The 22,543-nt window shown below is 50.7% G+C and overlaps 1 protein-coding gene across 2 annotated transcripts in view; it reads right to left on the bottom strand.

Annotated features, from left to right (window-relative positions):
- Positions 1-14,668, bottom strand: part of FBXO31 (F-box protein 31) — a 44,614-nt gene extending 29,946 nt beyond the window's left edge. For both annotated transcript variants that reach the window (XM_047788787.1, XM_047788788.1), the window contains exons 1-2: positions 14,301-14,668; positions 1,815-1,886 (exon numbers count right to left, since the gene is read on the bottom strand). In XM_047788787.1, coding sequence (XP_047644743.1) covers positions 1,815-1,886; positions 14,301-14,649 — 421 coding nt within the window. In that variant the 5' untranslated portion in view covers positions 14,650-14,668. The remainder of the gene's footprint in view (positions 1-1,814; positions 1,887-14,300) is intronic.
- Positions 14,669-22,543: the final 7,875 nt, after the last annotated feature.

Here is a 22,543-nt window from a genome sequence, read left to right as displayed (position 1 = left end):
CTCCGGCTCCCACACAGCAGCCTGGCCCCCAGGAGGCCCTCGGCCCGCTGCCCGCTGCCGCCTCCACCCCGAATCACAGGTGCTTCCATGATAACAGTGTTTCAGTCAGAAGCACCCGCAGGTCTCAGTGCTCAAAGCAGAACTGGTACAAAGCTCAAAAGAATGTGAAAACCAACACCTACCAAGCTGGTTTGAGAATGAACATTTAAGGTGCTTTTCAGAGAGGTCACCAAGTCAACTTTAGGCCAAAGAGAAAGGTCACCACGGACCTTCTCCCTCCATTCTTTAACGTTCAGCCTTGGGTATCAGCCATGCAGGCCACACTCCACTGGAGGGGACAATGTGCCTGCCGGGCCCCGGGCAACGTCAGTGCCAAGAGACGCCCTCGCAGCCTCATATAAAGGGCACTGAGGAAAGGTCAGCCAGGATGACACAGGGGTCAGGGGCTCTGAACAGCAGGGAGTGCTGCTGGCGACTCTGGAAAGCAAAGGGCAGGACCCACTGTGCCCGTAGGACAGCTGAGGCTGGAGTGGGCGGGGAGGAGGGGCCCCGGAAGGCCAGGGCTGCATGTCGCAATCACGACTGCCATCCCCCACTCCATCCAGGCTGCGGGCCTAGGGTCCCAAGCCGGGGTACCCCAGGGCTCACCAGAGCTGCTTCTAGGGCAGATCCTAAGGTCCCAGATGCCCCATAAAAATCACCTTTATCCATATGGGAGCAAAATCAGGGTCATGATTCACCCGAAAATGGAGAAGAGAGAGCCCCCCCACCTTCTCCTTGCTACTGCCAACAGTGCTGTCTTTAAAATGACACATGTGGGAGTTCCCGTCGTGGCGCAGTGGTTAACGAATCCGACTAGGAACCATGAGGTTGCGGGTTCGGTCCCTGCCCTTGCTCAGTGGGTTAACGATCCGGCGTTGCCGTGAGCTGTGGTGTAGGTTGCAGACACGGCTCGGATTCCGCGTTGCTGTGGCTCTGGCGTAGGCTGGTGGCTACAGCTCCGATTCAACCCCTAGCCTGGGAACCTCCTTATGCCACGGGAGCGGCCCAAGAAATAGCAACAACAACAACAACAACAACAAAAAGACAAAAAAATAAAAAATAAAATAAAATAAAATAAAATGACACATGTGGGAGTTCCCGTCGTGGCGCAGTGGTTAACGAATCCGACTAGGAACCATGAGGTTGCGGGTTCGGTCCCTGCCCTTGCTCAGTGGGTTGACGATCCGGCATTGCCGTGAGCTGTGGTGTAGGTTGCAGACGCGGCTCGGATCCTGCGTTGCTGTGGCTCTGGTGTAGGCCGGTGGCTATGGCTCCAATGAGACCCCTAGCCTGGGAACCTCCATATGCCGCAGGGGCAGCCCAAGAAATAGCAAAAAAAAAAAAAAAAAAAAAAAAGACAAAATAAATAAATAAATAAATAAAATGACACATGTGGAGTTCTCACGGTGCAGCTGAAATGAATCTGACTAGGAACCATGAAGATGCAGGTTCAATCCCTGGCCTTGCTCAGTGGGTTAAGGATCCAGCGTTGCCATGAGCTGCGGTGTAGGTCAAAGACGCAGTTGGGATCCCCAGTTGCTGTGGCTGTGGTGTAGGCTGGCAGCTACAGCTGCAACTTGATCCCTCGCCTGGGAACCTCCACATGCCATGGGTGCAGCCCTAAAAAGAATAAACAAATAAATAAATAAATAAAATGACAAAAGTGACTTTAAGAGGGTGTCTGAGAATGACCTGTGGGCTGAATTACTTTCCGGGCTCACTGAGTACCTGCTTCTGGAACAAGGTCGGCGGATGGTAACAGATTAACTTACGCTTCGCATAGACGTCTCGACAAGACACGCCTGTGATCTCCAGCTTCCGCAAGTTTTCACAGACACCGTACTCTGGAATGAGAAATTACAGTCAAGAAATCGCAAAGCGGCCCAAGGGCGAGCCTGACAGCCTGGGGGAGGGCGGGGAGGGCGTGCTTCACCCTTGGCCTTGTCTCCTGAGCCTGGCGCGCAGTGGAGACGGCCTGGGCCTTCCCCACCGTCAGTCGTCAGTCGACACCCTCCCTCACCAGCGAAGCCGTTACTCCACTCTCAGACAGCTCCACTCTGAATGAAATAGCAATCTGTCCATTCTGATAAGCTCTGGAAGCCCACGCGCTCAAACCCACAGCCAGACAATCCCGGCACAGGAGCGCGGGCGTCGCAGAAACCCGGAGTCTGGAAATGACACGTGTCCCATGGAAATGTGATCCTCACTGGGTCAGGGTTCCACAAAGGCCCCCCAGCCTCCAAGGTGGCTAATGACTAGTAAACAAAGACATAGCTGAGGCCACCCGGTACCTCGCAGCGGTACACCTCGCAGCGGTACCTCGCAGCAAAATCGGACCCCTCCTGCACAGGCAGGGCTCTGCCCCCGAGGCGGGAAGGGAAACCCAGGCCCCAAGCGGCTGAAGCCTCAGCAGTGCTTCCAGAAGGCAGGCTGCAGGCTGTCCAGCAAAGAGCTGCGCACCTCCTCACAACACAGACACCCCCCACCCCGGTCCTGTCTTTTCCACGGAACGGATGACATTAACCACACGCTTCCATCTGGGCCAAGGCGGTTATGGAAACCACCTGGCAAACATCCCTGAGACCAGATCAGGCCCCACCCGGGGGCCCTGCTCTCCCCGCCTCCCCTGCTGAGGACCAGGCCACGGCTGTGCTCCTTATCAGACCAAAACAGGTCTCGTCCCCCGCCAAGAAGCACGCGCCCTCCATTCTGGAGGATTACGCAAGTGACAGGAACTTGGGAGGAACCGGCTAACACGTGGTTTGCGAACCCAAGGAGGGATGACACCTACTACAACACGAGTCACCAGCAATGAGAGCCCCCGCTTTGCCACAATGCTTGCAGACCTCCCGGGGACAGCTGAAACCACCACACCGTCCCGGCTGGGGAGCAAGCTGGAGCTGGTCTACCTACACTCCTGAGAAGAGCTCTGCTCCACACTGAACTCTTCGCGGTCCCCCAGCAGCTCAGGATGCCTACCACGGCCAGGTGGCCCTCATGTCACCACCTTGTGTGGCTCTCCACAGTGTCCTTCCCTCAGACCAACGATGCGCTCCAAAGCGTCACCGCACAAGACGGGTGCCGAGGCTGTTTGCTGTGTGGTTCTGAAAGAACAGCTCCTCTCCGGGTTCCAGGGCTCTTACTGCCTCGCTGACGAGGCAGCTGGGGTGTGGGGTGGCCTCCTTTGGCATATGCACTTTTGCGACACGTGCAGACACCATGCCGGTTAGATGCAAGGCCCAGACTGCCCCCACGTCATGGCCAGGCCTCCATGTGGCATCCGCGCTGCCTGCAGGCATCTCCCGCGTGTGTCACATTCCTGAAGGTGGGCACCTGGTCTGTGATTCTCGTTTCTGAGTCCAGGGATCCTCCAGCCTGATAGAAACAACACACTCCTCCCACCAACCACGTGGACCCCAGAATGATTCTAAGATTTTTAGCCAGGATGACCAAATCATTGTGAATCTCTGCTAATATCACCCTGGAGGTGAACGTGAGCAAGAAGACAAGCCGGCCACAAAAAGGCCACGAATAATCAGAAGAAATGCAAAAGCACGATGCAGTGCTAATAAATACAGCAATCCTTAGTGGGTTCTTCTTAACGTTCCCAAAAGAGTATACATCCATCAAAGCAGAAAAATGTCATTCTGACCCAACGGCTCTTGCGGGAAATGTTCAGTATTTTCCACACGATGGAAACATCTTTTTTTTAAACTGTGGCTAGGAACAATTCCGCATCCTCTGATTGTTCTATAAACCTTCCTGTAAGTTATCAGGGGAAGTGCCCTTAAAATAGGATTGGGGGGGGGCATTCCCGTCGTGGCGCAGTGGTTAACGAATCCGACTAGGAACCATGAGGTTGCGGGTTCGGTCCCTGCCCTTGCTCAGTGGGTTAACGAACCGGCGTTGCCGTGAGCTGTAGTGTAGGTTGCAGACGCGGCTCGGATCCCGCGTTGCTGTGGCTCTGGTGTAGGCCGGTGGCTACAGCTCCGATTCGACCCCTAGCCTGGGAACCTCCATATGCCGCGGGAGCGGCCCAAGAAATGGCAAAAAGACAAAAAAAAAAAAAAATAGAATCAGGGCCAGTGTCGGTGCAGCACCGCAGGTCCCCCCTGCAGAAAAACTCACCGGTGTTAACGCTGTCCTGTCCCACCTGGCCCAAGACGACTGAAGTTAGCGTGCCAAACCAGGCCGCCTACAGCTGCCTTCTAGGTCCTGGATCAAGCAACTTTCCTTGCTAATTATTATTAGGTGAGGTAGCTTGTGAAAGTCTTATTTTGAACGTGTCTGCTCCCCCAAAAATAGGCAACAAAGTAAAAAAAAAAAAAAAAAGGTTGGGAAAGGGGACAAAAATGGGTTAGCTAGACTTGAGGAAATTTAAACATAGAATTACCATATGATCCAGCTAGTATCCTATTTCTGGGTACATACCCCAAAAGAAATGAAAACAGAGTCAAAGAGATATTTGTAGGAGGTCCCGTCATAGCTCAGTGGAAACAAACCCGACTAGTATCTATGAGGACACAGGTTCGATCCCTGGCCTTGCTCAGTGGGTTAAGGATCCAACGTTGCCGTGAGCTGTGGTGTAGGTTGCAGATGCAGCTTGGATCCTGAGTTGCTATGGCTGTGGCATAGACCGGCAGCTACATCTCCAACTTGACCCCTAGCCTGGGAACCTCCACATGCTGAAAGTGTGGCCCTAAAAATCAAAAAAATAAAAAGAGATATTTATACATCTATTTATGTAGCAGCATTATTCACAATAGCCAAGAAGTAGAAGCAACCTAAGTATCCATCAGTGGAGGAATGGAAGAGCCAAACATGGTCCATTCACACAATGGAATATTATTCAGCCTTAAAAAGGAAGGAGAGGGAGTTCCCTGGTGGTCTAGTGGTTAGGACTTGGTGCTTTCACTGCTGTGACCTGGGTTGAATCCCTGGTCTGGGAAATGAGATCCCACATCAAGCCACTGTGCACCATGGCCAAAAAATAAAATAATCTTTTTAAAACACAGTTCCCATCGTGGCTCAGCAGAAATGAATCTGACTAGCATCCATGAGGATGCAGGTTCTATCCCTGGCCCTGCTCAGTTATGTTTGTACTAGGATCCGGTGTTGCCGTGAGCTGTAGTGTAGGGTGCAGACGCTTGGATCTGGCATTGCTGGGGCTGTGGTGTAGGCCAGCGGCTACACCTCTGATTGCATCCCTAGCCTGGGTACCTCCATATGCCGCAGGTGCAGCCCTAAAAAGACAAAAGACAAAAAAAAAGATGGAGAGTCTGACAAAGGTTACAGCATGAATGAATCTTGAGGACACTGTGCTAAGAGAAAGCAGCCAGTCGCAAGAGGACAATATTACATGAGAACAGAATAGTCAAATTCATAGGCAGGAAGCAGCACGGTGGGTGCCAAGGGGCCGGGGAAGGGAAACTGGAGGCAGCGTGTCAGCTGGGTAAGACGGACAGGTGTGGAGGCGGAGGTGGACGCACACCAGAGAGCCGGGCACCAAGCCCCCGGAGGGAGGAGGACACAAGGACACACGCTGCCCGCTGAGGCGCCTTCCCTGGAAGAGAAGCTGGAGACTGAGCAGAGACTGCGCCCACGCTCTGTGTCAAAACAAAGGTGACAAGGTTCATGTCACCACCCACGCACTGCGCCCGTCCTGGGCCTGCAATTAGAGGGGACTTAGCCCCTGCTCCCAATAAACATCGCTTGTGAGGAACTCTGCCCTCGAGAAGGGCACAGCACTCCCAGCCTCTGGAGCAAGCTGGTGGGCACACATGATAAGCCCGGAAAGTCCTGGGGGGTCTTGAATGCCAGAGACTGGAGTCCAAGGGCATCGCAAAAGCAGAAGCCTCAAGGAGAAAAGCAGCATCGGGAGCTCCCATCGAGGCGCAGTGGAAATGCATCCGACTGGAAACCATGAGGTTGAGGGCTCCATCCCTGGCCTCAATCGGTGGGTTAAGGATCTGGCGTTGCCGTGAGCTGTGGTGTAGGTCACAGACACGACTTGGATCTGATGTGGCTGTGGCTATGGCTGTGGTGTAGGCCAGCAGCTGTGGCTCCGATTAGACAGACCCCTAGCCTGGGAACCTCCATATGCTGCAGGTGAGGCCCTAAAAAGACAAAAGACAAAAAAAAAAGGAAAGAAAGAAAAGAAAAGCAGCATAGACAGAGTGACCTGTGGGCGGAGGCAGCAGAGAAGGCCCTGGAGATGCAGGTGGCGGTGGGGGTCCCATGAGGAAGCCACTGCACCACCAGGTAAGGCAGAGGCAGAAAGAAAGGTATACCCCAGACAGACTGGCCCCTGGCAAGGCAGGAAGGAGTGGAGAAGGCAGGCTGGAGGAATGCTGCTGGCCCGTTTCCCACCTGCTGTAAACCCAACCAGTTTTCCAAGTCAAACCAAAAGGCAGTATTGACTGGAAATTTCCCGCATTTGCATTTGCACTAAATTAGGGATAATTATAACCCTTCATAAAATATAGCTAAAACTTTACTTCGGCAGCTGAAAAAGGAAGTAGACACAGAGATGGGAGCTGGTGAGAGAGGGGGCTCCACCAAGGCTCGGGAGGAGTCTGACAGCTGGCCCGAGGCTTCCTGACACAGCTGCTCTGAGTGAGCCTCCAAGGACGGCTCTCCAACAGCAGAGCCCCGGGGACCCCCAGCTCAGCTGCTTTCCTTAGCTTTTACTGTAACTGCATGAAATGTCTTTTTCTTTTTTTTTTAAATAATGTTACAGATCTGGAAAAACCGCTCTGCAGACAGCTCATCTTAGCATGGGAAGAATGTAAAATCAAACCTGGACACAGCCCATAGGCATCTCCTCTTAAACACCAAGAATATTCGGGACGCTAAGCAAATAGTTTCCAAGGACAGCTGACACTGCCTACATAGTCAATGTGACTTATTCCCAACCAGTTCCACCCCTGCAAAGATAGTCGCAGTGTCAAGAGGAATCTTGAGAAGCCTCGCCCTTCCAGCCGGGGGTGCTGACCCCGTCCAGCTTCTGCTGGCCAAGGGAGGTCCACCTGTCATGCCCAGGCCCTTCTTCCTAGTACACCTGCACGCACCTGGTCACACCACGCACCTGGGAGACCTTTTCTAAGATTTCAAACTTCCCGACTCCTGACTAATACCCCACAAGCAGGCCTGGTAATTCTGTTTACTCCTCCCTCCATCGCCACCAGGTGGACAGTAAAGTGATGCTGACTCACGAGTCCGAACCCAGGCCATGTCCTCAAAAGTCCTGGGTTTTTGAGAGGACACGTGTTCCCCTCCAGAGTCCCAAAGACGCCCTTGCACTTGCGCATTCCTGCCAGCCAGAAAGACAAACCGAGATCCTCCTGCATTATGTAATCGCTTTATAAACACAGTGGAACAGTACAAGTGGCAGTGCCTGGACCTCAAACAACCAATCAGCTCTTTCTGGCAAAGCACAAGGGTCAGTCCAATTAAATACCGCCACGGGGAGGTCTTCACTCGGTGCTTTCGGGGCACCAGCCCCACTTCCCAGCCTGCTTCTGTAAGGTTAGAAATGTCCCCTTCCCCTCTCCTACTCTGCTAACTTGAAGGATTAGGTTTCTCTGTTAAGCAGCATATGAGATTCAACTTCCAAAAATAGAGGCTGTAGTCCTCCCAATGAGTAAAACAGAAGGAAAGAATAAAGGTTTCCCTGCAGTTTTGAGATCCTGCTGTCTGTGCAGGAGGAGGCCCGGCTTCCCCGGCTCATGGCTGAGACAGGTAAGTTTCTATTACCTGGACACTCTGTCTATCCAACTGCTGACCCACCCCCACCACCAAAACAAGTACATTCAACAAACATCTGCCTAACAAGCATCATCAGATGCTCCTAAAGCCGACTGGAAATCAACAACTTGCCCGCTCCACCTCTTCCCTGGACGCTGTTCCCGCCTTCAGCCTCATGTAACAAGAGCCACATTCCTCACATTTCACATCTGCACATCGAGCGGGAACAGAAAGAGTGTTTTCGCCGGCATGCAAATACAAAATTGCACATTGGTTTTTAAGCTTCCCTTTCTGTCATACAGCTCATACATTATGTGAAAGGGGTATTTTTCATGAAGGTGGGATTTAAATGCACTTTTGACCTACAACTCATCAAGACACCATACAGTTATTACGCCAAGCTCCCACTGTGGTGCCACAGGATCAGCAGCGGCATCCTGAGAGCGCTGGGACACAGGTTCGACTCCCAGACCGGCCAGTGGGTTAAGGATCTGGCACTGCAGCAGCTGCGGCTTAGAGATGATCCCTGGATGCCAGGGGTGGCCCAAAAAAAAAAACCTAAATATTACTCCAGGTGTCATCAAAAGACTTACCATCAAGAGACTAAATGGGTAAATCATACATTATAAATTCAAAACCTGACACTGGCAGGTATTGAGCTGAGTAAGATGAAATCTTTGTGTCTCAATACTTAAGCATCCTGTGTGGGAAGGAGAACACAGATGTGACCATTTCCTCTGTTTCTAAAGGTATCTTTTGTTATTATTTGAATGTTTCCATTTAGAATCATGGTCTGAATTTTCTAAACTCATGAGCCTCAGGCAGATTTCAGGAAGCGCTGCATAACACAGACGAACAGTGTTAAAAAATGGCTAGCATTTCAAAACCCACCGAACAAGCAGTGAAGCATTAACCAAGAAAAGCTTCGTCAAGGGTCAAAGGCAAAGAACGGACTTGGCTGCTACCCTGTACTCTGAGAAATGACAGCGTATTTATAGCCCCACAAGCAAGCAACTGCAGGAGGCCTGTAGCCAAAGGAGTGATGCGTCAAAACACTGCTCAGCCTGCCTCCAACCCTGCGCCTGCCCTGGAGGCTGCGGTTGCTCTGGTTTGGTTTCCTGTAAGAGTGGAAATATCACTTCTTTGGTGTGTGCTCGCCTCCAAACAGGAGCACAGATTTGGGTTTCACAGAGGCAACTTTCCTTCATCTGCCAGGAAAAACACCAGAGAAGAGATTTAATCCAACAGCTCCAATAGGCAGGGGGCTAGAAAGACCAAATAAAAATAACTGATTTATTGTTATTGCTTTATTATTGCTAGGACACTGAAAATCATGAGCATTATAAACAGCCACCTTATTTTTTTAAGTTTTGTGTGTCGCTCCCGCCTGCCCCAGAGTTCTGTCATTTTACGGAGAGAGAGCCCACGACATGCGTGCCCTGCCTGAGCCGGGGAAGTCAGTCAGGGCCCCCAACTCTCTGAGGCAATGAAACACAGGGGTCCACTTCCCCTGACCGCCCCCGCGCCCCTTCTGTGGCCTGTCTTCTCTGGGAAATCCAATGATCAGAAGGGAGAACGCAAACGCGTAACCCTTAGCCGCCACCGTGCAGGCTCACGGTCTCACTCACCCTCCCAGGACACGTCACCAAACATCAGAGCCGCACCTGGAGCTCTGGGGTCAGGAAACCAGAGGAAACAGGACCGACTGGGCCCAGCCTCCTCCTGCTCACCAGGGCCGCAAAGGGCTTAGTTTCTGCCTCTGTGGACTTGGCTTTGGCTTCAACACCCACCATGACCAAACGTCTAGTTCAGCACAGAAGTTTTGAGGCTCAGGAAATAAGATCAAGTCTGTCTCACACATGACTGTTCTTACACACATTCCAGCCCTGATTAAACTGACCCTATAAGACCCTATGAATGCCACACGTGGGACGGCCGACGGTCCAGCAGTGGACCCCGATGAGCTGGAAATGAGAGCCACCAGAATGAACCAGTGAAACCGAAGACCCAGCTGTTAATCGTCTTCATAACCTCAGGACCAACAATGATTACTTTAAGCCAAAGTAAAAAGTTGGAAACTTCCGAGTTCCTGTTGTGGCTCAGCAGAAAATGAACCTGCAGCAGAAAATGAACCTGACTAGTATCCATGAAGATGTGAGTTCCATCCCTGGCCGTGTTCAGTGAGTTAAGGATCAGCATTGCCATGAGCCGCAGTGTAGGTCAGAGACGTGGCTTGGATCCCACATTGCTGTGGCTGTGGGGTAGGCCAGCAGCTGCAGCTCCAATTGGACCCCCAGCCTGGGAACTTCCATATATGCCGCCAAGTTTGTAACTTCAATTAACACTGTAACTTTTGCAAAAGTCACTATAAGTGAAGTTAAAAAGCAAATGACTATTTGACTATGAGAAAACGTTTGTACATATTAAAAAGACATTGATCCAGATTACATGCCTAAAAGCCACACATCAACAAGAAAAAATAACAGGGGGGAAAAAGGGCAAAAATTAAGGGTGCGTGAAGAATAAAAATCCAAATTGCCAATAATTGTGTTTTTATTTATTTATTTTTATGGCTGTACCCACAGCACATGGAAGTTCGTAGGCCAGAGACTGAATCTGAGCTGCAGCTGCAACTTATGTCAGAGCTGCTGCAGGCCCAGATTCTTTAACCCCCTGCACTGGGCTGAGGACAGAACCCACGTCTCCGCAGCAACCCAAGCTACTGCCATCGGATTCTCAACCCACTTCACCACAGCGGCAACTCCAAGAGTTATGTTTTTAAATGTGCATTCTTTGGGAGTTCCCGTCGTGGCGCAGTGGTTAATGAATCCGACTAGGAACCATGAGGTTGCGGATTCGATCCCTGCCCTTGCTCAGTGGGTTAACGATCCGGCATTGCCGTGAGCTGTGGTGTAGGTCACAGACACGGCTCAGATCCTAGGTTGCTGTGGCTCTGGTGTAGGCCAGTGGCTACAGCTCTGATTAGACCCCTAGCCTGGGAACCTCCCATATGCCGTGGGAGCAGCCCAAGAAATGGCAAAAAGACAAAAATAATAATAATATAAATAAATAAATGTGCATTCTTTTTTCTTTTTCTTTTTGTCTTTTAGGGTCACACCTGCAGCATATGGAGGTTCCTCCAGCCTATACCACAGCTCACAGCAACACTGGATCCTTAACCCACTGAGCAAGGCCAGGGATGGAACCGGAGTCCTCATGGATACTAGTCAGGCTCGTTAACCGCTGAGCCACGATGGGAGCTCCTGAATGTGCTTGCTTTTTTTTTTTTTTTTTTTCTGCCAGAGTGTGCAGCAGCTTGATGTGGGATCTCAGTTCCCAGACCAGGGACTGAACGAGGGCCACAGTGGTGAAAGTGTGGAGTCCTAACCGGCAGACCACCAGGGAACTCCCTAAATGTGCAGTTATCAGGCATTTGCAAATTAAAATGAGGGGCTGTTTCTCACCCAGATTCGCACAGATTTTCAGAAATCCATAGTTCAAACTAGACAGAATTTATCAAACACTGGATTAAAGGAGCCAGACCACAAAGGCAGCTACTCTGTGATGCACATGGGGCATTCCTCTCACCTTTAGCAACTTGCCTAGGCATGCCCTCATGGGACAGGTGTGCAAAGAGTAAAATATAACTGTGTTATATCTGGAGCAAAAAAAAATCACTCGAAAAAGTAACTGGCCAGTATCCAGTAAAACTGCAAATCTCACAGCCCACTATCCAAGCAATAACACTTCTTCTTCTTCTTCTTTTTTTTGTCTTTTTAGGGCTGCACTCTCAGCACATGGAAGTTCCCAGACTAGGGGTCAAATCGGAGCTATAGCCGTCAGCCTCCACCACAGCCACAGCCACAGCCACACCAGATCCAAGCCGAGTCTGCGACCTACCTCACAGCTCACGGCAACGCTGGATCCCTAACCCACTGAGCGAGGCCAGGGATCGGACCTGCATCTTCATGGATGCCAGTCAGACTTGTTTCCGCTGTGCCACGACGGGAACTCCCAGGCAACAACACTTCCGGATACATTCCTTAGAGAAACTTTCAAATTTACCTGCCCTAACACAGGAGATTGTTCTCCATCACACTGTGTAGAATGAAAAGATCAAAAATAAGCAAAGGAACACACGTGACCTCTTCAAATCATGAACCATCGCACAGTGCTGAAGACTGAGCTAGGCTCAAGTGTGTTAACATGGACAGAACTTAAAAACACAAGGTGATGGGGGAAAAGGAGATGCACAATACTGCCGCTATGACATATTTCTAAAAATTAAATCACCACCAAACAATGTCACACTCTGGCGATGTTACAGGTTCCCAGATAGACAAATAAACTCAACCCACACAACAGCAGCGGCTTCCAGGGAGTGGGAAGGACGGGGCGGTCAGCAGGGACCGGAGTGTCAGGTGAGTCGTGCTCTTTACGAGAAAGGGAGAGAAAGGAAAAGCAAATATGACTGAAGACTTACCTGCTACGTATTGGGATGGCTAGGAATATGCCTGTTTGATCACTTTTGTCTTTCTTTTTTTTTTAATTTCTCAAGATGAAGTCTCCTAGCTGCCAGGAGAACAAGAGGCGTTGATTCCAACATCACAGTGTCTGCTGTCCCAGGAAAGCTGAACTGAGACCAGCAGCAGGAAAGGAAGGATTGAAGGTCCTTCTATGTCTGCCCCTCAACGTCTCTCTCCATCTTCATGAGGACTTTTTACATTTCCATTAGCAGCCATGAGAATGTGCCCTGAGCGGTACCTCTGATTAATTTTACTCTGCGGCATACCTTTGAGTTTTAGATCATACGAAAGTCTTCTGCCACCCCCTGTTCCTAGAATTGAGCTACATATAGTTTCCCCAGAGACCACCCCCCCCCAGACACCACAAAGGTCTGCCTGACTGATGGAGAAACCCCTCAAAGCACAAATGATCTGTGTCGAATCAGTCTCAGGTGTACAGAATGCAAAACAAAACCAACGAAAAGGTGGAATGCTCTCTGCCTCTATTTCAGAATGTCAAAAGAAATTCCCTTGCCACATGTACAAAAGGTTAACACTGTTAATATTCAATGAACTCTTACAAAATTGTAAGACAAAATAAACTCCCTAAAAGAAAAAGAGACTAAAACAAATAACAACACCCCCCCCAAAAAAAAACCCCACAAATAGGGAATTCACACAAGGTGAAAAAAAAATGGCCAAGAACCAAACAGCTATCATTCAGGGGGTGAGGTGTTCACCGCGTCATCTCATCTAGCCCTCAAAGTCACCCTAGGGGAGCAGCACTTCCCAGGAACACTTGGGAAGGTGAAGCAGCAGGTCCAGGAACTCACGGCAGACAAACAGAGCCTGGCCAGTGATTATAAATCCAGAGTCCTGACCACTGAGCTTTACAGCAGAGACAAGGTGACTGAAGATCCCATTCTGGGGAGGATCTGGGGAAAGAGGCCTTTTAATGCAGTCTTCCCAGGGTGCAAACATCAAGAGCTGGGCAATGAGTATCTAAGGTGTCACCAACGTGCACACACCCTGCTGTCCACAGCCCCCCACTTTGGGACGTGCACCCTAAGAAGATAATCTCCGAAGTTCTACGAGGGACAGGTAAGTCACATCAACGCCTCTCTGAGGCATAAAGGCAGTCTTGATATCACTGTCTATGAGAAGGGAAAACTGCAAATTTAAAGTCTATCAGTAAGGGACTAGTCTGTAGCATACACAGACAGTGTAACCCTATGAAGCCGTTATACGAAACCATGTCCACAAGAAAAGAAATAGTACCTCCCCGTTTAAGTAAAAAGGTGTGCCTGACTCTGCAGGTGGATAAGGAGATAAATGTTTTCCAAAATTTTAAGAGTGGCCTGTCTTAGACTGCAGGGGTCTCCGATGAGTTTCACCTTCTCCCCTTTGTTGTCCTTCCTTGTTTGATTTTTTTCTTAACTATTCTTTGCACCAAAACACAGAAGGTTAGGAATGCAGAGAGCCTTGAACTCTGGATTAGGTAACGCTTTCTTCCTGGGATTTGTTTCAAAACTACTCACTACCCTCACTTCGGCCACCAGCATCCCTGGGGGTCCATCAGCCCTCTCCAGCGCCGTCCCGCGGCCCCCACCGCGTCACAGACCAGTTTCTCGTCCTCAGGAGCGCCTCCAAACACTCGGGCTCCCCTAACTCTTCAAGTTCACCCTCATTGCTCCCGTCAGCTCCGCCCTCAGGGGCTGGGGACCAAGTTGGATGCCACAGACGTCAGTTGCTCCCCGGCCTAAACCCAGCCCCAGCACGCGTCACTGCTCTGGCGTCCTGGCCCCCTCAGCCGGGGGACCCCTTAACCCTCTCTGAGCACCCCATGTGGGCAGAACCCGGCCCGCTGCCCACCCGGGAAGCCCACCTCGCCCGGACTCCGCGCCCGGGATCTGTGGCAGGGTCCCTTCTAGAGCCCGTGGGGCCCCCGCCCCAAGCCCCTCCCGGCCAGGCCCCCTCCAGGCCCAGGCCCCGCCCCGGCGCACTCACCCTCCCGGCAGCGCCGCCTCCAGATGGTGTCTGTGTGCAAGATGCGCCGGAACTTGGTGCAGACCTGGGCCAAGTTAGGCAGGTCGGTGCCGGGCAGCGAGGCGAAGATCTCCACCAGCAGCTCGGGCGGCAGCTCCAGCAGCGAGCAGCGCGGGGGCGACGAGGGGCCCGCGCTCCGGCCGCCCCCCACCCCGCACAGCGTCGCCGCGCCCGCCTCGATGCGCTCCTCCTCGGGGTCCGTGTCCGGCTCGCTGTCTGCCGCCGTAGTCTCGGCAGGGCCCCGGCGCTGTTGGCGGCGCCGGCATCCCCGCGACGGGCCCACGCCGCAGAGGCGAGCGCACACCGCCATGCCGGCGACTGACGGCCGCCGCGCCGCCGCCGCCTGTGCGCAGGCGCCGCCGGAGAGCCGAGCCCCGCCCCGCAGGGGAGCTCGCCCCGCCCCCAGGAGAGCCCAGGCGCGTGCCCGACCGCCGAGCCACGCCCTCCGTGCACAGCCACGCCCACGTCGCCATTTCTGCTTGAGTCTCCGCCAGGGGTCGGGGAACCTCGAACGCCTCTTTCCTGCCACCGCCCGCCGGGTCTCAGCGGGAACCTCTTCCCCCCGCAGCCCCAGGCCCTCTGGGAAGCCCCGGCCTCCGCTCACCTGAGGTCTGCCGGCATTCTCCATTTCCACGCCCGGACGGAGCGCGGGGAAAGATTGTCACTGACAACGCGCGACAGCCACTCCTTCCCGACGAGGACTTGGGCGTGGGCAGCAGAAGGTGCGCTGCCGAGTGTGTGGGTCGAACTCACCACCTTTACCCAGGCCAGCCTGGAAGACCCTTCGGGGACCTCCCCACCCCCAGAACTCCCCAGGAAGGTCCGGAGGACCCCCCCAGGGCCCCGCAGAAGAACCCCCTGAGGATCCCCAGAGAACCCGCCAGGGAGGTCCAGAGGACACACACCGCCACCCCCAGGAGCCTCCCAGGAGGTCTCTGAGGAGCGCCCGAGAATTCCGCCCAAAACCCCCCTGAAGACTCCCCAAGAAAGGTCTGAGGATCCCCTGGAGAAACCCCCAAGAAGGCCTGGAGGACACCACTCCCGGACCCCCCCAGGAAGCGCTAAAGGAGCCCCCTGGACCCCCCGGCGGGAAAAGTGTTGTGCGGACCCCCAGGAAGGCCTGGAGAAGTCCCCCAGAACGCCCCAGAGAACCCCCAGGAACCCCACCAGAAGGGATACCTCAAGGACTCCCCACTCAGGATTCCCCAGGATGGGCCCAAGGGTGCCCTCTCATCTCCCCAAAACCCAGGAGGGTAACCAGAGGCATGAGTGGGGGACCAGAGGAAGGGCACGAACTTAGAGCTCCCAGAACCACCTAAGCCAAATAGAACCCTGAACTGCGCCTTTCACCTAAAAACTGACATTCACTCATTTCCACCTTGGTTGTAATGGGAAGGAGGAATCACCCCAGGTGTGTCATCCACCTGATCTTGTTGTGCCCTAATTACCTTGTTTACTGTGTGCTCCAAGGTCAAGGCCCCCCACCCCCGGCAGGGGTGGAGCCTTCTGAAGACAAAGGTTTCACCTTGAATAGCACTGATCAGGGGAAACTTGCATAGATGCGGGCCAGGGGTGCAGACATGATTATAGGATTATGGGAGCTCATCTTGAGTGGGCCTAAATCCACTCTGGTCAAGACTGACTTTAGCACCTTGAAGTGCTGGAGCTGCTGCCCTGGGTCCAGCAGGAAGCTAAGAATCCACAGACCACCCCCCGTGTTTCTGGTCAGGTGTGGAGTCTTGCTCCTCACATAGAAAATAGTGACCTTGGAGTTTCCATCCTGGCTCAGTGGCCACGCATCTGACTAGTATCCATGAGAACACAGGTTTGATCTCTGGCCTCGCTCAGTGGGTTAAGGATCTAGCGTTGCCATGAGCTGTGGTGTAGGTCACGGACGCAGCTGGGATCCTGTGTTGCTGTGGTGTAGGCTGGCAGCTATAGCTCTGATTTGACCCCTAGCCTGGGAATCTCCATATGCCGCAGGTGCAGCTCTAAAAAGTCAAGAAGACAAAAAAAAAAAAAAGAAAGAAAGAAAGAAAATAGTGACTCGGCCAGTCCCCTGGGCCCAGCCTCCACAAGGTCCTGGCTATCCACTACTACCGCCACAAGGAGGTCGGCAAGTGAGAAGAGGCTGGCCTGCCCCAATCCACAGAACCCCGTAAACAGGGAAGTGCACCTTCTGACAAAATAGTAATGCTGTACTTCAAATCTTGACCATTTTAGCTCCAGGCATTTGAAAAACATGTAACTGCCCTCCCTGCTTCTGGACAGTGTTTTATTTATTTATTTATTTATTTATTTTTGTCTTTTTGCTATTTCTTTGGGCCGCTCCCGCGGCATATGGAGGTTCCCAGGCTAGGGGTCGAATTGGAGCTGTAGCCACTGGCCTACGCCAGAGCCACAGCAACGCGGGATCTGAGCCGCGTCTGCAACCTACACCACAGCTCACGGCAACGCCAGATCGTTAACCCACTGAGCAAGGGCAGGGACCGAACCCGCAACCTCATGGTTCCTAGTCGGATTCGTTAACCACTGCGCCATGACGGGAACTCCTGGACAGTGTTTTAAACCATCCTCCACCCTCTTCCTGCAAACAGCAACACATCAACAAAAGCCGACTCTTGGCTTCACTCATCTATTTAGAAAAATCTCATGGCTCTGTTGACCCCTTATCAGCATGTCACACAGAGTACCTCGCCATCCAACCCTGACCTCCCAGTCTGGCCCTATCTCCTGTCCCCACACGTCTCTCAATGGGAGCCATCCAATACCTTGGCTGAAACTCACCATACCTTCCTTGTCCTATCTCTGTCCCGTGTTCCAGCTGTCTCTTCTCCCCCGTCTGTACCAGTAAGCAAGCACCCCTAACTGCTTGTCCTCAAATGGCACCCACTTCTCAGAGTGTCCCTTCATGACAGCACCATCATATTGTTTTATTACAGACATTCGCTCCCTTTGGGGGCAGCCTTGCTGGACGTACCCCTGTCACCTGAGAGAGAAACTAACACCACGTAATCGGCCGCTGTGTACTGACTGAATGTTTGTTGAATGAAAAAAAGAACAAACTGGCTAGAAGGACAAAAAGTGAGGAAAATGAAGCAGAGGTTTAGAGAAGACTGGAGTAGTATCACCATCACCCCAAGGTGGGAAACATCTCCACCAACAGAAATGCGTCAACGAATGCGATAAATATTTATGGAAGGGCTGACTAGCCTCTGTGCTATGTTCTGAATGGATCCGTAAGTGGTAAAACCTGAGCCTTGCTGCCTTTTTTTTTCTTTTTAACCTATCTACTCCCTACTAGGTCCTACTAATAAGATACAGTTTTCTCCTAGAGGAGTTCAGAGTACATTAAAATGTACAAAATAATTTAAATGTCTGCCTTTAGAAGAATGGTTAACCAGCTATAATGGAAAAAATGAAAATCGTTTTAGAAAAAGAATGGTTAAACTATGTTCATCATTTGAATTACACGTAATTCAGATAAAAGGTGTATCTATGTCTGTGTTCCCTTGATGGCTGAAGCAATGGAAGTCTGTGTGCAATAACCCACAGAGCTGTGAAAGAGTTGAATCCATGCTGACCACCAGAACAGAAAGAAGATGACTGTGAGCGCTGGGTGATCCACGTTGGTGGAGAGCAACCAGAGGGGAAGTCTTAGGCTGCAGCAGAGAACTATTACACACTGAACCCTGAAAGCTCTGTGTCCTTGAAACTTTTACTTCTTTAGAACCGCAGTCTTTACAGAAAGCAGTAAAGGAGGATGCGTTCCTCTTTAAAGTGAGGAAACACTGGATAGAAGAGACCCTCTTTTACAGAAATTGTTTATTCTTTTTTTTTTTTTCTTTTTAGGGCCACACCCACAGCATATGGAGGTTCCCAGGCTAGGGGTCAAATCGGAGCTGTAGCTGCCAGCCTGCACCACAGCTCCCGGCAACTCCAGATCCTCAACCCACTGAGCGAGGCCAGGGATTGAACCTGCATCTTCATGGATGCTAGTCAGATTCGGTTCCCCTGAGCCACAATGAGAACCCCAGGGTAAGGCATTTTTTAATCGATTGTTCAAAGGCCACGGACCATAGTAGTTCTTGGACTTAGGAGAACCCTGTTAACCCTTCCCATGCTGTTTCTCAGAATCCAGATGGGAAAAATGGCATCTTGCCCACCGCTCAGAAAAAAGTCAAGGGAATGGAAAGAAGGGCAAATATCTAAAGTCTAAGCAAGAGGTTTGAGGTGTACGAAGAGTCTCAACAGTTGCATCCTTTAATCCCACATGTAGGCAAAAGCTGGAAAAACAGCAGTCCTTCAGAACTGGTTTAGAATTAAACAAGCAAACAAACCGAAAAGAACCTGTGGAACACCCACCAGGTCCATCAGTAGTTACACACTCACTAAAGAGCTGGCGTTCGGTTATAGGAGTGAACTAAGACTGCTTTGCCGCAGGCACTAGCATGTGATTTCTTAAGTTTTACACCCGAGTGTCGCTGGGGAAGAAAAGCCTCACATGGTGCCTCTCTCACTCAGGACAGGCCCTCCTGGATCCGGTGAAGACACCCCTAAAGACTGCAAACTATGGAGTCAACCTCACCACCCTCCTGGCTGAATCCTTTCTGAGAAGAGCTTGGACACTGCTCTTGAGCAATACTTGTTTGTTTACTTGTGCTGAAAAGCAGAGATGACGCACGACTGATTGGACCACTGGCCAATAGCTGCCCAGACAAGAATGAGGGTGGAATATCTCTCCCAATCAGAAAGCGGAGAGGCGGGACAGACTGGGCCGGCTTGAAGAGCCGAACGAATTCTCAGTGGGACTTGCCTTCCATACTGAGTGTGGCAAAATCACCCTAATGTGTTCTACTGTCCGTTCAGGTTTCATGCCTCATTTAACAGATTCTTAGAAATAGCTGGACAGCATGATTTACAGCACCTTACTTCACTGGTGCGAGGCTGTCACATTCTGTTTTTAGCCATTACCTTATATTCCCCACGGTTGTGGTCATTTCGTGTTAGGAAAAAAGGAATAGGATGAGAGTTATACTGCTTGGCTCTTTAGAATGATTACTTGATAGTTTAAAATCACCATGAGGTTCCTGGAGAAAACAATAATATTGATGTTGTTTATTTAAAAATAAATCACACTATGCTTGTGTTAACTAGCTTAAAATAATCATCAGTAATATTATCACTGAATGTTGTTCACTACGTCGAACTTCGACTAAACCGCTGTCTGGGGGTCCCTGAAAATTTTCGCATATCCTCAAGCACACTGGTTTTCAAAATTTACATGAAGTTACAGTACTTTTTTTTTTTTTTTTTTTGGCTGCACCCACGGCATGTGGAAATTCCCGGGTCAGGGATGGAACCCTCACCGCAGCTGCAGTCTGCACCACAGAGGCGGCAACACTGGATTCTTAACCCACTGCGCCCCAGGGGAACTTCCACGGCCACAGTCCTTATTCATACTTATTTGCACATGAATATAAATTAGTAAACATTAAATATTGTTTACATATTGCTTATTTCAATACGTTGTTCCTACATGCTCATGAGATACCATTTATACCCCAAGTACTTTGTATGATTTTCTGAGAAAACTGTAGGGATGTGTGTTTTTAGATTCAAGTAGGAATTTAAAGAGTACAGCCGTCACTGTAAATGTAGACTTTAGCACTTGAAATTCCAAGGAGTAATCCTGTCCCATCACTAATCGCAGCCCTTGAGGTTATCCCTGGGGCAGGGAACCCAAGGCCTGAGATAATTGGGTAAAGCTGAATGGATGCCGAAGGGACTAGAAAAATACAAAACTCTCCCTCCTCTCCCCCCACATCCATATGCCTGATATCGATTTTTCGTCACTCTTTTTGCATTTGGAACAGTTTTCCAGCAAGAGAACAAAAAGTCCATTTCTTACAAAGTAGCAGTCAAGCCAAAAAAGCACTCACCAGTCAATATTTAATATCATAAAAACTCGGAAAAGAAAGCAACACACAGTCCACACTCTCATTGAAGACTTCACAGCGGATCATTTTGTGTTCTGGAAGAAGGAAGGTACACTTACTGGATCCTGTTTCCCCCCCCCCCAAGCCAATCTTCACAGAATAGATACAAAACAGAAAGAATTGTACACTTGGAGCTTAAAATCTTCCTTTGGAACTCTGAAAAAAAGATGGACTGCTTTGAATCTTCATTAACTGTATACTATCATATTTTCAGGGTAAAGAACTGTGACAGAAAGAGGAAAAAAAAAACCCTGGGAAAGTGACATATGCACTTTTGTCAATGGTGGCAAAGAGCTACAATTAACACCATTGTTCTGGCAGTGGGGATAATTATACAAGGGTCTACAGCATACTTGGTTTCTCTATAAAGAAAGAAATTCCAACTGCATTGAAACCACTTCGAGAAATACATTTTAGTATGTTTATATAATAAATGTCTATTAGCACAATCCAATTACTATATCAAACAGGTATTACTAGAAAGGCTTTTACAAATTCAAAGAGGTTAAAATACTTTCAAAACATTAGATATTAAAAGTTCCTGATGTGGCATAGCACGTTAATGATCTGGTGTTGTCTCTGTGGTGGCGCTGGTTTGATTCCTGGATTCGATCCCTGGCCCAGGAACTTCCATTTGCCATGAGCATGGCCAATAAAGAAAAAGAAGAAGTATTAAGTGTTCATGAAAGACATTTTTAGGAGTTTCCGTAGAGGGCAGTGGAAATGAATCCAACTAGGAACCATGAGATTGTGGGTTCCATCCCTGGCCTTAACCCAATGGGTTAAGGATCTGGCGTTGCCGTGAGCTGTGGTGTAGGCCGGCAGCCACAGCTCGGATTAGACCCCAGCCTGGGAACCTCCATATGCCTTGGGTGTGGCCCTAAAAAGGACAAAAGACAAAAAAAAAAAACAAAAAACACCAGAAAGCAAAAAAACATTTTAACATATTGAGATATAGGGAAGTCATTCTGGCTTATGTATGAGCTAGGTCTACACCGACTAAAATAGGCTGTTTGTGGCCTGTCAAACACACATTGTACATTTGCTATTTCTTGGGCCACTCCCTGCGGCATATGGAGGTTCCCAGGCTAGGGGTCAAATCGGAGCTGTAGCCACCGGCCTACGCCAGAGCCACAGCAACGCGGGATCCGAGCCGCGTCTGCAACCTACACCACAGCTCACGGCAACGCCGGATCGTTAACCCACTGAGCAAGGGCAGGGACGGAACCCGCAACCTCATGGTTCCTAGTCGGATTCGTTAACCATTGCACCACGACGGGAACTCCACATAGATATATATTTATCAGCCGTTTGAGATGGGCAATAACAATTTGATAACTAAATGTTGATAGTCATCTATATTTTACCGCGCCACTTTTATTTGCTTCTTAGAAAACACTTGGGAATTTTAAAAATATTGTTGCCCTTTTGCAAATGACGCTGAGACCCAGGAAATGGTTACTTATTCAAGGTAACTGGGAAATCGTCCTTCAATGCAACACAGGTGAGGAGTTCCCTCCGTGGCGCAGTGGTTAACGAATCCGACTAGGAACCATGAGGTTGCGGGTTCGATCCCTGGCTTTGCTCCGTGGGTTAAGGATTCGGCGTTGCCGTGACCTGCGGTGTAGGTCGCAGACGCGGATCTGGATCCCGGGTTGCTGTGGCTGTGGTGTAGGCCGGCGGGTACAGCTCCGATTGGACCCCTAGCCTGGGGACCTCCATATGCCCCAGGAGCCGCCCAAGAAATGGCAAAAAGACAAAAAAAAAAAAATAGCCACAGAGGTGAGTGAAAGGCAATGAACGTTGCCTGGTCAGTGCAGGTACTGCCAATGGCTTACTTACTTGACAACAGAAATCCCAGCGCTCTGGGGCATCCAGAAATCACCGGCTCCAAGGCCGGACTCCACTGACCATAACCTGAAATAATGCCGCTGTGGTTCTTTTCGTAGTTGGAACAATGTGTGTCTTTAAGTGGACAGTTTCCTTTAAGAAGAAAAGAAAACTGCGATGTGCTTGATGAGGAAAGCCAGCGGCAAAGAAAGAACCAGCAGCTCCTAGACATGCGCTCTCAAGAGGCAGGGGCACAACGCTCCCTTATTTCCAGGGGGAGACATTTTTCTCGGCAGTGATCCCCGCAGGAACAGAAGGGCCAACACCGCGCGTGTTCGCGGGGCGCGCGTCCGTCCCCGCTCCCACGGCCGGCGC

This window comes from Phacochoerus africanus, chromosome 8 (genome assembly GCF_016906955.1).
Source record: "Phacochoerus africanus isolate WHEZ1 chromosome 8, ROS_Pafr_v1, whole genome shotgun sequence".
Lineage (NCBI taxonomy): Eukaryota > Metazoa > Chordata > Mammalia > Artiodactyla > Suidae > Phacochoerus > Phacochoerus africanus.
The sequence above is the reverse complement of the archived record's forward strand: the minus strand, read 5'-3'. Positions and strand labels throughout refer to the sequence as shown.